The 14,533-nt window shown below is 42.9% G+C and overlaps 1 protein-coding gene across 1 annotated transcript in view; it reads right to left on the bottom strand.

Annotated features, from left to right (window-relative positions):
* Window positions 1–14,533, bottom strand: part of loxhd1b (lipoxygenase homology PLAT domains 1b) — a 388,496-nt gene that overhangs the window by 172,035 nt on the left and 201,928 nt on the right. The window contains exons 22-23 of the mRNA XM_059989781.1: window positions 13,606–13,802; window positions 4,764–4,956 (exon numbers count right to left, since the gene is read on the bottom strand). Of these exons, the coding sequence (XP_059845764.1) occupies window positions 4,764–4,956; window positions 13,606–13,802 (390 nt within the window). The remainder of the gene's footprint in view (window positions 1–4,763; window positions 4,957–13,605; window positions 13,803–14,533) is intronic.

Raw genomic sequence — 14,533 nt, 5'->3', positions numbered from 1 at the left:
ATCAAGGTATATTTGACAGGGTAAAAGGCTAGAGTTCATCTCAAAACTTTGCAATTAGCAAAGGAAAAAGGGGGGATGGGGCCTACCTTCTCTTAGAGATTATTATTTTGCAGCACAGTTGAGAGCTGTGATATGTTGGTGCAACCCATCGTATGACACTCAATGGAAAAACATTGAGGAGTGGGTACTTCCCATCCCCATACAAGCAATTTTGGCTGATAACAACCTGCAAAGGTACATAAATACTATTGATAACCCATGGGTGAAATTGACTCTTAAAATATGGAAAACCACTATAAAAGAATATAATCTAGAGGGAGATATTGCAATTCTTAAATGGTGTGCATATGACTCTGATTTTACACCAAATAGATTGGATGCTAGATTTAAGGACAGGACAGCTAAAGGAATAACAGTTCTTTGCAACATAATGAAAGAAGGAATACAGTTCAGTTTTGAAATGCTTAAAGAGAAACACTTATTAGAAAAACAAGATTTTTATCAGTATTTACAGATGCAACAATATGTTAATAAGATGCTTAAAAATGTAACCAAGGCAAGCACATGCTTGATAGAGCTATTTAGAAAAGCATATAATTCAGATAATGGAAGTAGAATCATTTCAGGCATGTATAAGGGATTGTCAAATCTTAAAATACATTCGACTTCATACATTAAAACAAAATGGGAGAAGGAAGGAGGGATAATTATATCTGAAGAAGAATGGACAATAATATGGAGGTATCAATGGAAGTGTACCAGTTCACAGAAATGGAGGGAGTTTGGATGGAAAAACTTGATAAGATATTTTATTACACCCTCTCAGAAATCCCATTATGATAGTAACCTCCCTGTTTGCTGGAGAAATTGTGGAAATCAAAATGCAAACCATCATATTTTCTGGGAATGCCCTGTTATCAAAGAATATTGGTGGGGGGATACACAATGCCCTACAAGACAACTTTAAATGTGAAATACCCTTGGAGAGTAAGACCATATATTTTGGATATATACCTCAAGAATGGTTGAAAAGAGATAAATATTTAATGAATATACTGTTGGTGGCTGGTAAAAAAGACTCTTACTAGGAAATGATTATCACAGGAGAGCCCAACTTTAAATACATGGATGGAAATTACAATGGACATTTATAAAAATGGAGAAGATAACAGCATCTGTTAATCATAAGCTGGAACAATTTGATTCATACTGAGAAAAATGGTTTAACTACATAATGCCTCATAGGCCTGATTTTATTCTCACAAATCAATGAATCTGTTGTAAAAAAAAGATCACTCCCTACTTTGTACATAGTTCTTTCCTTTTGCTTGTTTTTTCTTTCCACTCTTTTCTATAAGTGTATACCCCAGATAAATACTTTCTGGAGATTTTGTGATATATGATTATATGATATATATGTACAATGTCTGAAATACATCTTATAGAAATGTTTGTTTGATGAACTTCAATAAAAAAATAAATTACAATAAAAAAGAAATTACTAGGCTTACCCATAGCCCTCTATTTTATCCAAAACACCCTATCATATCCGCCTCCACCACCGTTGCCGGTAGCCCATTCCACGCACTCACCACTCTCTGAGTAAAAATCTTACCCCTGATATCTCCTCTGTACCTACTCCCCAGCACCTTAAACCTGTGTCCTCTTGTGGCAACCATTTCAGCCTTGGGAAAAAGCCTCTATCAAAGATAGTCTGGGAGATCCGATAGAGGTTTATAAGATTACATAGACAAAGTAGGTAGACAATATCTGTTTCCCAGGGTTGAAATATCAAATACCAGAGGGCATGCATTTCAGGTGAGAAGGGGAAAGTGCAAAGGAGACGTAAGGAGCAAGTTTTTTCTTACACAGTGAATGCTGGGTGTCTGGAATGTGCTGCCTGGGGTGGTGGTGGAGGCAGATACATTAGAGACTTCTAAGAGACATTTAGGTAGGCAGATGAATGTGAGGAAAATGGAAGGATATGGACATTGTGCAGGCATAAGAGATGAGTTTAATGGCAATTTGATTATTAATTTATTTGGTTCAGCACAACATTGTGGGCTGAAGGGCCTGTTCCTGTGCTGTACTGGTCTATGTTCATAGTTCTAATTCTGAATTGAATGTGACCATAAAACAATAAGATATACGAGCAAAATTAGGCCATTTGGCCTGTCGAGTCTGCTCCACTCATGGTTGATCCTTTTCCCCCTCCTCAGCCCCACTCCCCAGCCTTCTCACCGTAACTTTTGATACCGTGTCCTATCAAGAACCAATCAAGCTCCACCTTAATTACTCCTTTTGAACCTCCTCTGAACCCTCTCCAATGCCAACACAGCTTTTCTTAGATGAGGAACCCAAAACTGTTCACCGTACTCAAGGAGAGGCCTCACAAGTGCTTTATAAAGCCTCAGCATCACATCCTTGGTCTTGTATCCTAGAGCTCTTGAAATGAATGCTAACATTGCATTTGCCTTCTTCACCACCAACTCAACCTGCAAATTAACCTTTAGGGTGTTCTGTACAAGGACTCCCAAGTCCCTTTGCAACTCAGATTTTTGGATATTCTCTCCATTTAGAAAATAGTTCATACATTTATTTCTACTACCAAAGTGCATGACCATGCATTTTCCAACCTTGTATTTCATTTGCCACTCTCTTGCCCATTCTCCTAGTCTAAGTCCTGCATCCTACCAGTTTCCTCAACACTATCTACCCCTCCAACAATCTTTGTATCATCTGCAAACTTGGCAACAAAGTCAACTATTCCATCATCTAAATAATTTATATATGGCATAAAAAGAAGCAGTCCCAACACTGACCCCAGTAGAACACCACTAGACACTGGCAGTCAGCCAGAAAAGGATCTTTTATTCCCACTCACTGCCTCAACCAATCAGCCAATGCTCTAACCATGTTAGTAACTTTTCTGTAATACCATGGGCTCTTAACTTGGTAAGCAGCCTCATGTGTGGAACCCTGTCAAAGGCCTTCTGAAAGTCCAAATATACAACATCCACTGCATCCCCTTTATCTGCATCCACTGCATCTACTTGTAATCTCCTTAAAGAATTCCAATAGGTTTGTCAGGCAGGATTTTCTCTTCAGGAAATCATGCTGAACCATGTCCTATCTTGTTCTGTGTCACTGTGATGTGGGGATAGGAAGTTCAATGTGAAGCTGATGTTACGTACTCACAACCCTGTAAAAATATCAGCAGCAATAGGACACACCTGGAGTCTGGTGTTGCTGTCAACAAATCTCTACTTTATTAGTAACTACCAAATATAGAAACTTAAACCAGGTAAACCAAGAGTTAGCAGTGTTATGCATATACAGGTGTGTAAATAAAGTTCCCAAACTTATTCAAGCTCAGGTGGCAAGAGTTACAGTCTTACGATGGTATGCAAGAAAGTTCAGTTCAGTCCATGGAACTGAGGTGAGAAAAAGGTATTTGTACTCCAAATAAACAGGTGTTGTCGATCTTCCCATTGTCCTCGGAATTCTTCAAGTCAGCCAAATGTGACTCCACGAAGGGGACCGTCTTCAAGTGGTAAAGTTACCAACCCAGGCAAGGGTTAGACACACCAGTGGTTCCCACAGGGTCACCCTTACTGATAGCCACTGATCCAGTTCCACGACATACGAAGTAACTCCAACTGTGATTTTCCACAGGGATGCCTTCTTCAGTGAAATACCACACCCAGACAAAGGGTAAACACACACGCGGTACTCACAAAGATGCCCCCCACCATCACCACCACAGAACCCACTCCTGTGGATTAACTATGTGACAATCACACTTGCGCTTTCAAATGGAATCAATCCCACCCTTATGGGCTACTTAGAGAGTGTTTAAACAGTGATCTCTTTGTTTCTTCTGTTTCAAACCTTCCTCTCCTCTCCTCTCCCTGCAAACTTCTTCTAGTTGCAGCAACCTTGTGAGAGTCATTTATCAATACTCTGGATCAATCTCAACTCACCCTTTTGAAAGTTTAAACCAGCAACTGACTCACTGGTGTCTTTCATTCACAGAATCCATCTCAACTCTGAGCTGTGTGGCTGTGTGTACTTGTATATTCAAAACAAGCCGCAAACTTGTATAAACAATCGATTGTCCATCAAATAACTCCACCTCCTCTCTCACCATAATAACCGAGCAATTTTGTAATCAGTAGAAATCCAACAGTGTCCAAAAGTCAGTGTCATTCTCTTGGCGTTTTAAAGTGACAGTCCACAGAAAAAATGAACCCTAGGGGTATATAACACTGAGAAAGACCGAGGTTTTGGGTATGAAGAGAGCAGTTTGTTTGATTAGCACTGTGGGAACGGGAGAGTTTCAAGGGCTTAAATCAAACCACTCTCAATGATCACAAACACACTTCGAGCAGCACAGTTAGCACGATGTTATTACAGCTCAGGGTGTCAGAGTTCAGAGTTCAATTCTGACATCATCTGTAAAGAGTCTGTATGTCCTCCCTTGGAATGTTTGGTTTTCTCTGGGTCTCCAGTTTTCTCCCACAGTCCAAAGTCATGCCGGTTAGTAGGTTAATAGGTCATTGCAAATTGTCCTGTGATTAGGCTGGGGTCAAAGCCGGGTTGCTGGGTGGTGGGGCTGGAAGGGCCAGAAGGGCCCATTTCACATTGTATCTCAATAAATAAACAATCAACTAAAGAGCAGGGAAAGAGGAATACCTTCTTGCAGTAAACTCAGAGGAGAGCAGCATCCTCAATTTAAATCTTATGCTGGTATGCTTACTTACATTTTTCAATCTCCGTGATCTCACTGGGGTATATCTCGACCTCAGTCTTGCCATCTGCTTCATCCTTGCAGAGCCACCGGTGAGCCGGGAACATGTATTCCTTTCCATGGGCTGGAACCTTGATCCGAACGTTGTCCAGGAACCAGCCGGCTCGTAGTCCTGCATTATCATGTCCAATTAGCAGACGCTTTAGCTGTGGACACGAGGAGTCAGCATCAGTTTTGGAAACATTTCTACACAGGCTCAAACCCAAAGCAGAAAGGCTGAAGTTTGGTTACTGGGTGACCATAATATGTGCCATATTATTATCTCATAGTTAAAGCAAGAGAAAGAGGGAGAGAGAGAGAAAAACCATACAGAAACAGGCCCTTCTGTCCGCCTGGACCATAGCCCTCCATACCCCTCCCATCCTTGTACCTATTCAAACTTGTCATAAATGTTGACATTGAACTTGCATCCACCACTTACGCTGACAGCTCGTTCCACACCTTCACCACTAAGTGAAGAAATTCCCCCTCATGTTCCCCTTAAGCATTTCACCTTTAACTCATGAACTCTTGTAATCTCACCTAAATGCAGTGGAAAAAGCCTGCTTGCATTTACTCTATCTATACCCCTCATAATTCTGTATACTTCAATCAATTATTTCCTTAATCTTCTAAGGTCTAGGGAATGAAGTCCTAACCTAGTCAATCTTTCCTTGTAACTCAGGTCCTCAAGCCCTGGCAACATCCTTATAAATTTTCTCTCCACTCTTTCAATTTTATTCACATCTTTCCTGTAGGTGGTGACCAAAACTGCACACGATACTCCAGATTAGGCCTCACCAACATCTTATACAATTTCAACATAACATTCCAACTCCTGTACTCAATACATTGATTTATGAAGGTGAAAATGCCACAAGCTTTCTTTACGACCCTATCTACCTATGATGCCATTTTCAAGGAATTATGGACCTGTATTCCCAGATCTCTCTGTTCTACCAAACTCTGCATTGCCTTACCGCTCACCGTGTCAGACCTATCCTGGTTGGTCCTCCCTTCTGTCAGCAATAAATTCCATCTGCCATTTTTCCAGCTGGTCTAGATCTCACTACAAGTCTTTGCCGTCTTCCTTGCTGTCCACTACACCTCCAATCTTGCCTTCATCAGCAAATTTGCTGATCCAATTAACCACATTATCACCCAGATCATTGATATAGATGACAAACAACAAACGGACCCAGTGTTGATCCTCGTGACATTCCACTAGTCACAGGCCTCCGGTCAGAGGGGCAACCCTCTAATACCTCTCTCTGGCTTTTCCTGCAAAGCCAGGGTCTATTCCAATTTACTAATTTATCTTGAATGCAAAGTTATGGAACCTTTTTGACCAGCATCTCAAGTGAGATCGTGTCAAATGCCTTGCTTAAAACCACGTAGACAGCATCCACTGCCTTGCCTTCATCAACTTCTCTGGTAACTTCCTTGAAAAACTCTAAGTTTGGTTAGATATGATCTACCATGCACAAAGCCACGCTGACTTTCCCTAATCAGTCCCAGTCTATCCAAATACTTATATATCCAGTTTTCAGAATACCTTCCCATAACTTTGCCATTACTGATATCAGGCTCACCAGACTATAATTTCCTGGCTAATTCTTCGAGTCTTTCTTAAACAACAGAACAATATTAGCTGTCCCTCAATCCTTTGGCACCTCACCCATGGCAAAGGATGTTTTAATTATCTTTACTCAATCCCTAGCTATTTCTACACTAGCCTCTACAGGGCTCAAGGGAACACATTGTCGTGCCACAAGGGTTTATCCACCCTAATTTACCTCGAGACAGCAAACACCTCCTCATTGCCATCTCATTGGCTCTTCATTCAGCTGGACAGCAAAGACATTACATCAGATGCTCTTTATCGACTGCATCTTGCCATTCAATACCATCGTCATCTCAAAACTAATCAATAAGCTCCAAAACCTTGGAGCTTCCGTGTAATTGGATCCTCAATTTCCTCACTTGTAGACCCCAGTCAGTTCAGATTGGCAACAACATCTCCTCCACAACCTCCATCAGCACTGGGGCACCACAAGGCTGTGTGCTTAGCCCCCTGCTCTACTGACTTTATACTTATAACCAAGTAGTTAAACACAGTTCCAATGCCATATTCAAGATTACTGATGACAGCACTGTTGGAGGCTGAATGAATGGTGGTCATAAATCACTATAAATCATATGGCTGAGTGGTGCCATAACAACAACCTCTCACTCAATGTCAGCTGGACCAAGGAATTGATTGCAGACTTCAGGAGGGGGAAACCAGAGATCCAAAAGACAGTCTTTACTGGGGGATCAGAGGCGGAGAGAGTCGGCAACTTGAAATTCCTCAGTGTTATTATTTCAGAGGACCTGTTCTGGGCTCAGCACACAACAGCAATAATGAAGTAAACACACTAACACCTCTACTTTGTTAGGGGTTTGCAAAGGTAAAGATGAAGTAAGAAAGTAAGCTAGCCAATCATATTAAAGAGGATACCAAAAGTTTCTTCAGATACATAAAGTGTAAAAGAGAGCCAAGAGTAGATATTGGACCACTGGAAAATGATGCTAGAGAGGTAGTAATGGAGGACAACAAAATAGCAGATGAATTGCTTTGCATTAGTTTTCACTGTAGAAAACACAAACAATATGGTCTTTATGGTACTTAAGGCAGAGGTTGATATATTCTGGATTGGTCAGGGCATGAAGAAATACGGGGAGAAGGCAGGAGATTGGGGCTGAAAGGACACTTCATTCAGCCATAATGAAATGGCAGATTTGATGGGCCAAATGGCCTAATTCTGCTCCTATATTTCATGGTCTTATGGGCCATAACTATGACCACTGGTTGTAGTTCCTCCCAACCCCATTTATATCCATCCTCTCAAACCTCCTCTCAGTCTTCTACATTCTAAAGAATACAGTCCTCACCTATTCAACTTTTCCTTATAATTAAGGTCCTCCATACCTGGCTACATCCTTGTAAATTTGCTCTGTACTATTTCAACCTTGTATAGGTCTTTCCTGTAGGTAGGTGACCAAAAACTGCAAACACTACTCCAAATTAGGCCTCACCAATGTCTTATACAACTTCAAAACAACATTCCATCTCCTGCACTCAATACATTGATTTAGTAAAGCCAATGTGCCAAAAGGTTTCTTTACAACCCTATCTACCTGTGACACCACTTTTAATGAATTATGGATCTATATTCATAGATCCCTTTGTTCTACCACACTACTAAGTATTCTATCGTTCATTATGTAAAACCTACTCTGGTTGAAGTGCAAAACTGCACATTTGTCTGCATTAATTTCCATCTGCCATTTCTTAGACATTTTTTCAGCTGATGCAGATCCCTCTGCAAACCATGATAGCCTTTGTCACTGTCCACTACATCTCCAGTCTTGGTAGCATCTGCAAATCTGCTGATCCAGTTAACCACATTATCATCCAGATCATTGATATAGGTGACAAACAACATTGGACCCAGCACTGATCCCTGCGGCACTCCACTAGTCACAGGCCTCCACTCAGAGAGGCAACCCTCCACTCTCACAAAGCCAATGTCTAATCCAATTTACTACCTCATACTGAATGCTGAGCAATTGAACTTTCTTGAACAGCCTCCCATGTGAGACCTTGTCATATGCCTTACTAAAGACCATGTAGACATAATCCACTGCCTTGCCTTCTTCCACGTTTCTGGTAACTTCCTTGAACAACACTGGTTAGAGATCACCTACCATGCATGAAGCCATGCTGACTATCCTTAATCAGTCCATGTCTATCCAAATACTTAGAATACCTTCCAATAACTTTCCCACAACTGATGTCAGACTCACCAGTCCTTAATTTCCTGGATCCACAACATCCTCCAAGGTCTGCAGACTTGCCTGACCTGGTAGACCCATTGTTTCTGCTTGTTCCTGTCCCACCAAGCTTTTATCTGCATACCTCAACTCTGTTTTGTGCCCCCAGTTTAGTCCCTTGCTACCTACATCGGTGACACTTCACACACTCTGGATCTTTCAATGACTTCAAGTTCCCTGCCCCTAATCGTCTCACTTTCACCATGGATATCCAATCCCTAAACACCACCATGCCCTATCAGGAGCATCTTAAAGCTCTAGTCCTCCCCCTCAACAATTTCTCCTTTGACTTCTACCACCTCCTGCAATCAAAAGATGTAGCCATAGGCACTTGCATTCGTCCCAGCTATGCTCGCCTGTTTGTTGGCTACATGGTGCAGTCTATGTTCCAAGCCTACACTGGTGACCATCTGCACTTCTCCTATGCTACATTGATGACTGCATTGGTGCTGCTTCCTGCACCTGTGCTGACTCCGTCTTCATCAACTTTGCCTCCAACTTCCACCCTGCCCTCAAATGTACCTGGTCCATTTCCGACACCCCCCTCCCCTTTCTCAATCTCTCTGTTTCTATCTCTGGAGACAGTTTATGTACTGATATATTTCATAAACCCACCGATTCTCACAGCTAACTGACTATATCTCTTCCCATCCTGTCACTTCTAAAACCGCCATCTCCTTCTCTCAGTTACTTCATCTCTGTTGCATCTGCTTTCAAGATGAGACTTTCATTCCAAATTAATGAGATGTTCTTCTTCTTCAGAGATTCATTCTTCATTCTTCAGGTTTTCCTTCCTCCACCACCAAAGCTGCCCTCACCTGTATCTTTTCCATTTCATACACATCTGCCCTCACCTCATCCTCTGCCACCTCACCAGGGATAGGGTTTCCCCTGTCCACACCTACCACATCTATTACTTCTGCCGTTTCCAACGGGATACCACCACCAAGCACATCTTTGCCTCCCTCCCCCACTTTAAGCTTTCTGCAGGGATCACTGCCTATGTGACTCCCTTGTCCATTCGTCCCTCCCCAGTGATCTCCCTCTTGGCACTTATCCTTGCAAGCAGAACAAGTGTTACACCTGCCCTTACATCTCCTCCTTCACTACCATTCATGGCCCCAAACAGTCTTTCAAGTGAGATGACACTTCACCTGTCAGGGTCATCTACTGTATCTGGTGCTCCTGGTGTGGCCTCCTGTATACTGGTGAGACCCGATGTAGATTGGGAGACTGCTTCACTGAGCACCTACCCTCTGCCCACCAGAAGAAGTGGAATCTCCCAGTAGCTACCCATTTTAATTCCACTTCCCTTTCCCATTCTGACATGTCAATCCATGGCCTCCTCTGCTGTCACGATGAGACCACAGTCAGGTTGAAGAAGCAGCATCTTATCCATCTGGGTAGCCTCCAACCTGATGGCATGAACTTTCAGTAATTCCCCCCTCCCCTCAGCATTTCTATTCACATTTCCATCTCTCACCTTATCTCTTTACCTGCCCATCATCTCCCTCTGGTGGTCCTCCCCTTCCCTTTCATGGTCTTCGATCCTCTCCTGTCAAATTCCCCCTTCTCCAGCCCTTTGTCTCTTTTGTCACTTCCCAGCTCCTTACTTCACCTCTCCACCTCTCCCAGTTTCACCCATCGCCTATGGTCTTGTACCTCTTCCTCCCCTCACCCACCTTCTTGCTTTAATTTCTCATTTTGTTTTTCCAGTCCTGCTGAAGGATCTCAGCCTGAAATGTTGACTATACTCTTCTCCATAGATGCTGCCTGGCCTGCTGCGTTCCTCCAGCATTTTGTGTGTGTTGCTATAATTTCCTGGTTTCTGTTTACAGCCTTTTTTTAAAACAGCAGAACAACAATTGCCATCCTCCAATCCTCTGAAACTGCTCCGATCTCTAAGGATGATTTAAATATCTCTGCTAGGGCTTCAGCAATTTCTCCACGTATGTCCCTTACGGTCCAAGGGATCACTTTGTCAGGCCCTGAGGATTTATCCCCCCTGATTTGGTTCAGGGTAGCAAACATCTCCTCCTCTGTAATCTGTACAGGGTCAGTGAAGTTGATGCCACTTTGCCTCATTTCTATAGACTCTGTGTCCATCTCCCGAGTAAATACAGATGCAAAGAATTAATTTAAAATCTCCCCCATCTGTTTTGGCTGCACACATGGATTACCATTCTGATCTTCCAGAGGACCGATTTTTTACTTTGTAATCCTTTTGCTCTTAACATATCTGTAGTATCCCTTTGGATTCTCCTTCACCTTGTCTGCTAGAGCAACTTCATGCCTTCTTTTAACCCTCCTGATTTCTTTCTCAAATGTTCTCTTGCATTTCTTACCTCATCTCATTTGTTCCTACCTGCTGAACCAGGTTCTCAATATCTCTTGAAAACAAAGGTTCCCTACACTTGTTATCTTGGCCCGAAACATCGACTATTTATTCCCCTCCATGAATACTGCCTGGCCTACTGATTCCTTCAGTATTTTGTGTGTGTTGCTCTAGATTTCCACCATTGGCAGAATCTCTTGCATTTGTGCTTGTTGGCTTGAAGCTCAGCTACTGGTCCAGCAGGACACAAAGTGTGTCCACCACACCACTGTCTTCGGACTGAACTTGTCGAAGGAATGTATGGAGTCCTTGTTCATCGATAGAGCTAACAGTTTCCAGGACCTTTCACTGAGTTACTTCAGGTGAAAGAGTCTGGTTGTGAGCACAAACACAAGAGGTTCTGCAGGTGCTGCTAATCCAGAGTGACACATGCACACACATTGCTGTAGGAACTCATCTATTGAAACGAATGAACAGTCCACACTTCGGACAGAGACCCTTCATCAGGACATAAACAGGAATCATGAATATAGCTTGGGAACAGTTTATTATTGTCACATGTACAGAGAGTCAGTGAGCAGGTTCTCTTGTATAACCGTCATACAGATAGATCATTACACAGTGCACTGAGGTAGAACAGCGTAAAACAAGAATAATTGTTACAGAGAAAGCACAGTGCAGGCAGACAGTAAGGTGCAAGATGATAAGAAGCTAGATTATGAAGATGTCTCTCTTATTGTACTAGGGAATCATTGAAATGTTTACTTCTTTAGACATACAGCATGGAACTGGCCCTTCCTAGCTTTGAGCTAAGCCACTCAACACCCTACCAATTTAACCCTCGCCTGATCACACACAATTACAATGATCAATGAACATACTAACTGGTCTATGGACTGCGGGAGGAAATCAGAGCATCTGGAGGAAACCCACATGCACGTGGGAAGGAAGGTACAAACTTTCTAACAGAGGATAGTGGAATTGAAATCCTTACTCCAATGCATTGAGCTGTGATATCATCTCACGAACTGCTCCGGGACCAAGGTTATTAACACTAATTACTGTAGTAACAGTGATTATGGTCTTAGTACAGCTGGGTGGAAACTGTCTTTAGTCTGGTCTTTTCAGGCCTTTGTATCTCTGCCCAATGGGAGAGGGGAGAAGTGAGATTGTTCGGGGTGAATGGGGTGTTTGATTATTCTGCCTGACGGTGAGAGGGGAGAAGTGAGATTATCCTGAATGGCTGGGGGTTTCTGATTATTCTGCCTGACAGTGAGAGGGGAGAACAGAGACTGTCTGGGGTGGATGGGGTCATTGATTATACTGTTTGACAGGAGAAGAGAGACTGTTCGGGGTGGGTGGGATCTTTCATTATTCTGTCTGATGGGAGAAGAGAGACTGTCCAGGGTGGGATCTTTCATTATGCTGGCTGCTTTACTGAGGCTATGGGTTGTCTAGACAGAATCCATAGGGTTTGTGCTGTTTCCTCAATGACCTGAGTTGCATTGACAACGCTACAGTTTCTTGTGGTCACACGCACAGTAGTTGCTGCTCCAGAGTGATGTATCCAGAGAGAACACTTTCTATTATGCATCGATAAAAATTGGTAAGGGTAAAATTGTATTGGATTGACTTCATATACCTGATGAGTAAAAATCTTTACATTACGACTGTCTAAATTTGCAATGTGCAATTTATAGTAATTTGTAATAAATAGTATGTACAACAGGACAGTCAATGTAACATAGAAATAGGATGTATCAGTATGAATTAATCAGTCTGATGGCCTGGTGGAAGAAGCTGTCCCGGAGACTGTTGGTCCTGGCTTTAATGCTGCGATACTGTTTCCCAGATGGTAGCAGCTGGAACAATTTGTGGTTGGAGTGACTTGGGTCTGGCCCTTTTTATATACCTGTCTCTGTAAATGTCTTGAATAGTGGGAAGTTCACATCTACAGATGTGCTGGGCTGTCCGCACCACTCTCTGCAGAGTCCTACGATTGAGGGAGGTACAGTTCCCATACCAGGCAGTGACGCAGCCAGTCAGGATGATCTCAATCTTGCCCCTGTAGAAAGTTCTCAGGAATTTGGGGCTCATATTGAACTTACTCAACTGTCTGAGGTTGCCAAATTTCTTTAGCCTCCTCAGGAAGTGGAAGCATTGGCCATGACATAAAAGGAACAAACTGTTGGTGATGCTCACTGAACATGAAGCTATCAACCTGAACATCGTTGATGTAGACAGGAGTGTGTGCACCAACCTTTCCTGAAGTTAATGCGTAGCTTTTTGTTTTTCTGACACTGAGGGGAAAGGCTGTTGTCACCATGTCACTGGGCTCTCTATCTCCATCCTGAACTCTGATTCATCGTTATTTCAGATACGGCCCACTACCATGTATCAGCTGCAAACTAACAGATGGGTTTACAACAGCTTCCTGTACGGACACCACACTGGCCAGATTGTGGACAGGGCCGAGGACACAATCATGAGTGTTGAGAATAGTCATGGTGGATTAAATTACTGAATATGGTTTGTTGGCAATGGATAAATTCAGCATGTGGAGTACGTTGGACAATGGTTCAGAGCACCAGAAGAATGTACTTACTGTTCCGATGTTCATCGTGTCTATGATGAAAACATCCACCTGTCCCTGTTCAAAGTAATTGCCCAGGTTGTTGTCGGAGGTGACGAGGGGCTGCTTGCTGGTGTCTCCCTTCTCTCCGTACAGCTTGATGAAAACTTTAGAGTCACTGCTGGCTCCGGACACATTCCCGGTCTTCACCATGATATGGTAGCAGATATCTGAAATGTTGATGAGAGCTGGAGACTGACAGAGAGACAATATGCAGAATCACAGGTGACCAGAGACTGCCTGTGACAACACTTGTCTCACGGCCAAGTGCTTGCAAGGCTCCTGGTACCAGGTCAAAGTCAGACAAAGACCAAATTGCCATGATTCCCTTCATCTGAACTTAGAAACTACCGTACAAATAAGACCATAAGACCTCATCTTAAAAATAGGCACCCTGAAGGGCTCTACACGCTCTTCACACATGACTGCATCCCCATCTACACCTCCAACTCTATAATTAAATTTGCAGATGATACCACAGTGGTTGGCCTGATCTCGGACGAGGGTGAAACAGCCTATAGGCTCGAGGTGGATGATCTGACGGAGTGGTGTAAGGACAACGACCTGGTCCTTAACACTTCTAAAACAAAAGGGATGATCATTGACTTCAGGAGATCAAAGGACAGAGTACACACACCCCTCCATATACATGGAGAGGTAGTTGAAAGTGTGGAAAACCTAAAGTTCCTTGGAGTGATGTTGTCAAAACAGCTGACATGGACCACCAACACCTTGCTGACATGGACCACCAACACCTTGCTGCTTGTAAAAAAGGCACAAAAAACTCATCTTCCTCAGAAAGCTGAAACAGGCCAAACTCCCACAAAAGCTGCTGCTTAACTTCTACAGAAGCACAACTGAAACCATCCTGACCAACAGCGCAGCAGTGTGGTATGCCAGC

This window comes from Hypanus sabinus, chromosome 14, assembly GCF_030144855.1.
Source record: "Hypanus sabinus isolate sHypSab1 chromosome 14, sHypSab1.hap1, whole genome shotgun sequence".
NCBI classification, from domain to species: domain Eukaryota; kingdom Metazoa; phylum Chordata; class Chondrichthyes; order Myliobatiformes; family Dasyatidae; genus Hypanus; species Hypanus sabinus.
The sequence above is the reverse complement of the archived record's forward strand: the minus strand, read 5'-3'. Positions and strand labels throughout refer to the sequence as shown.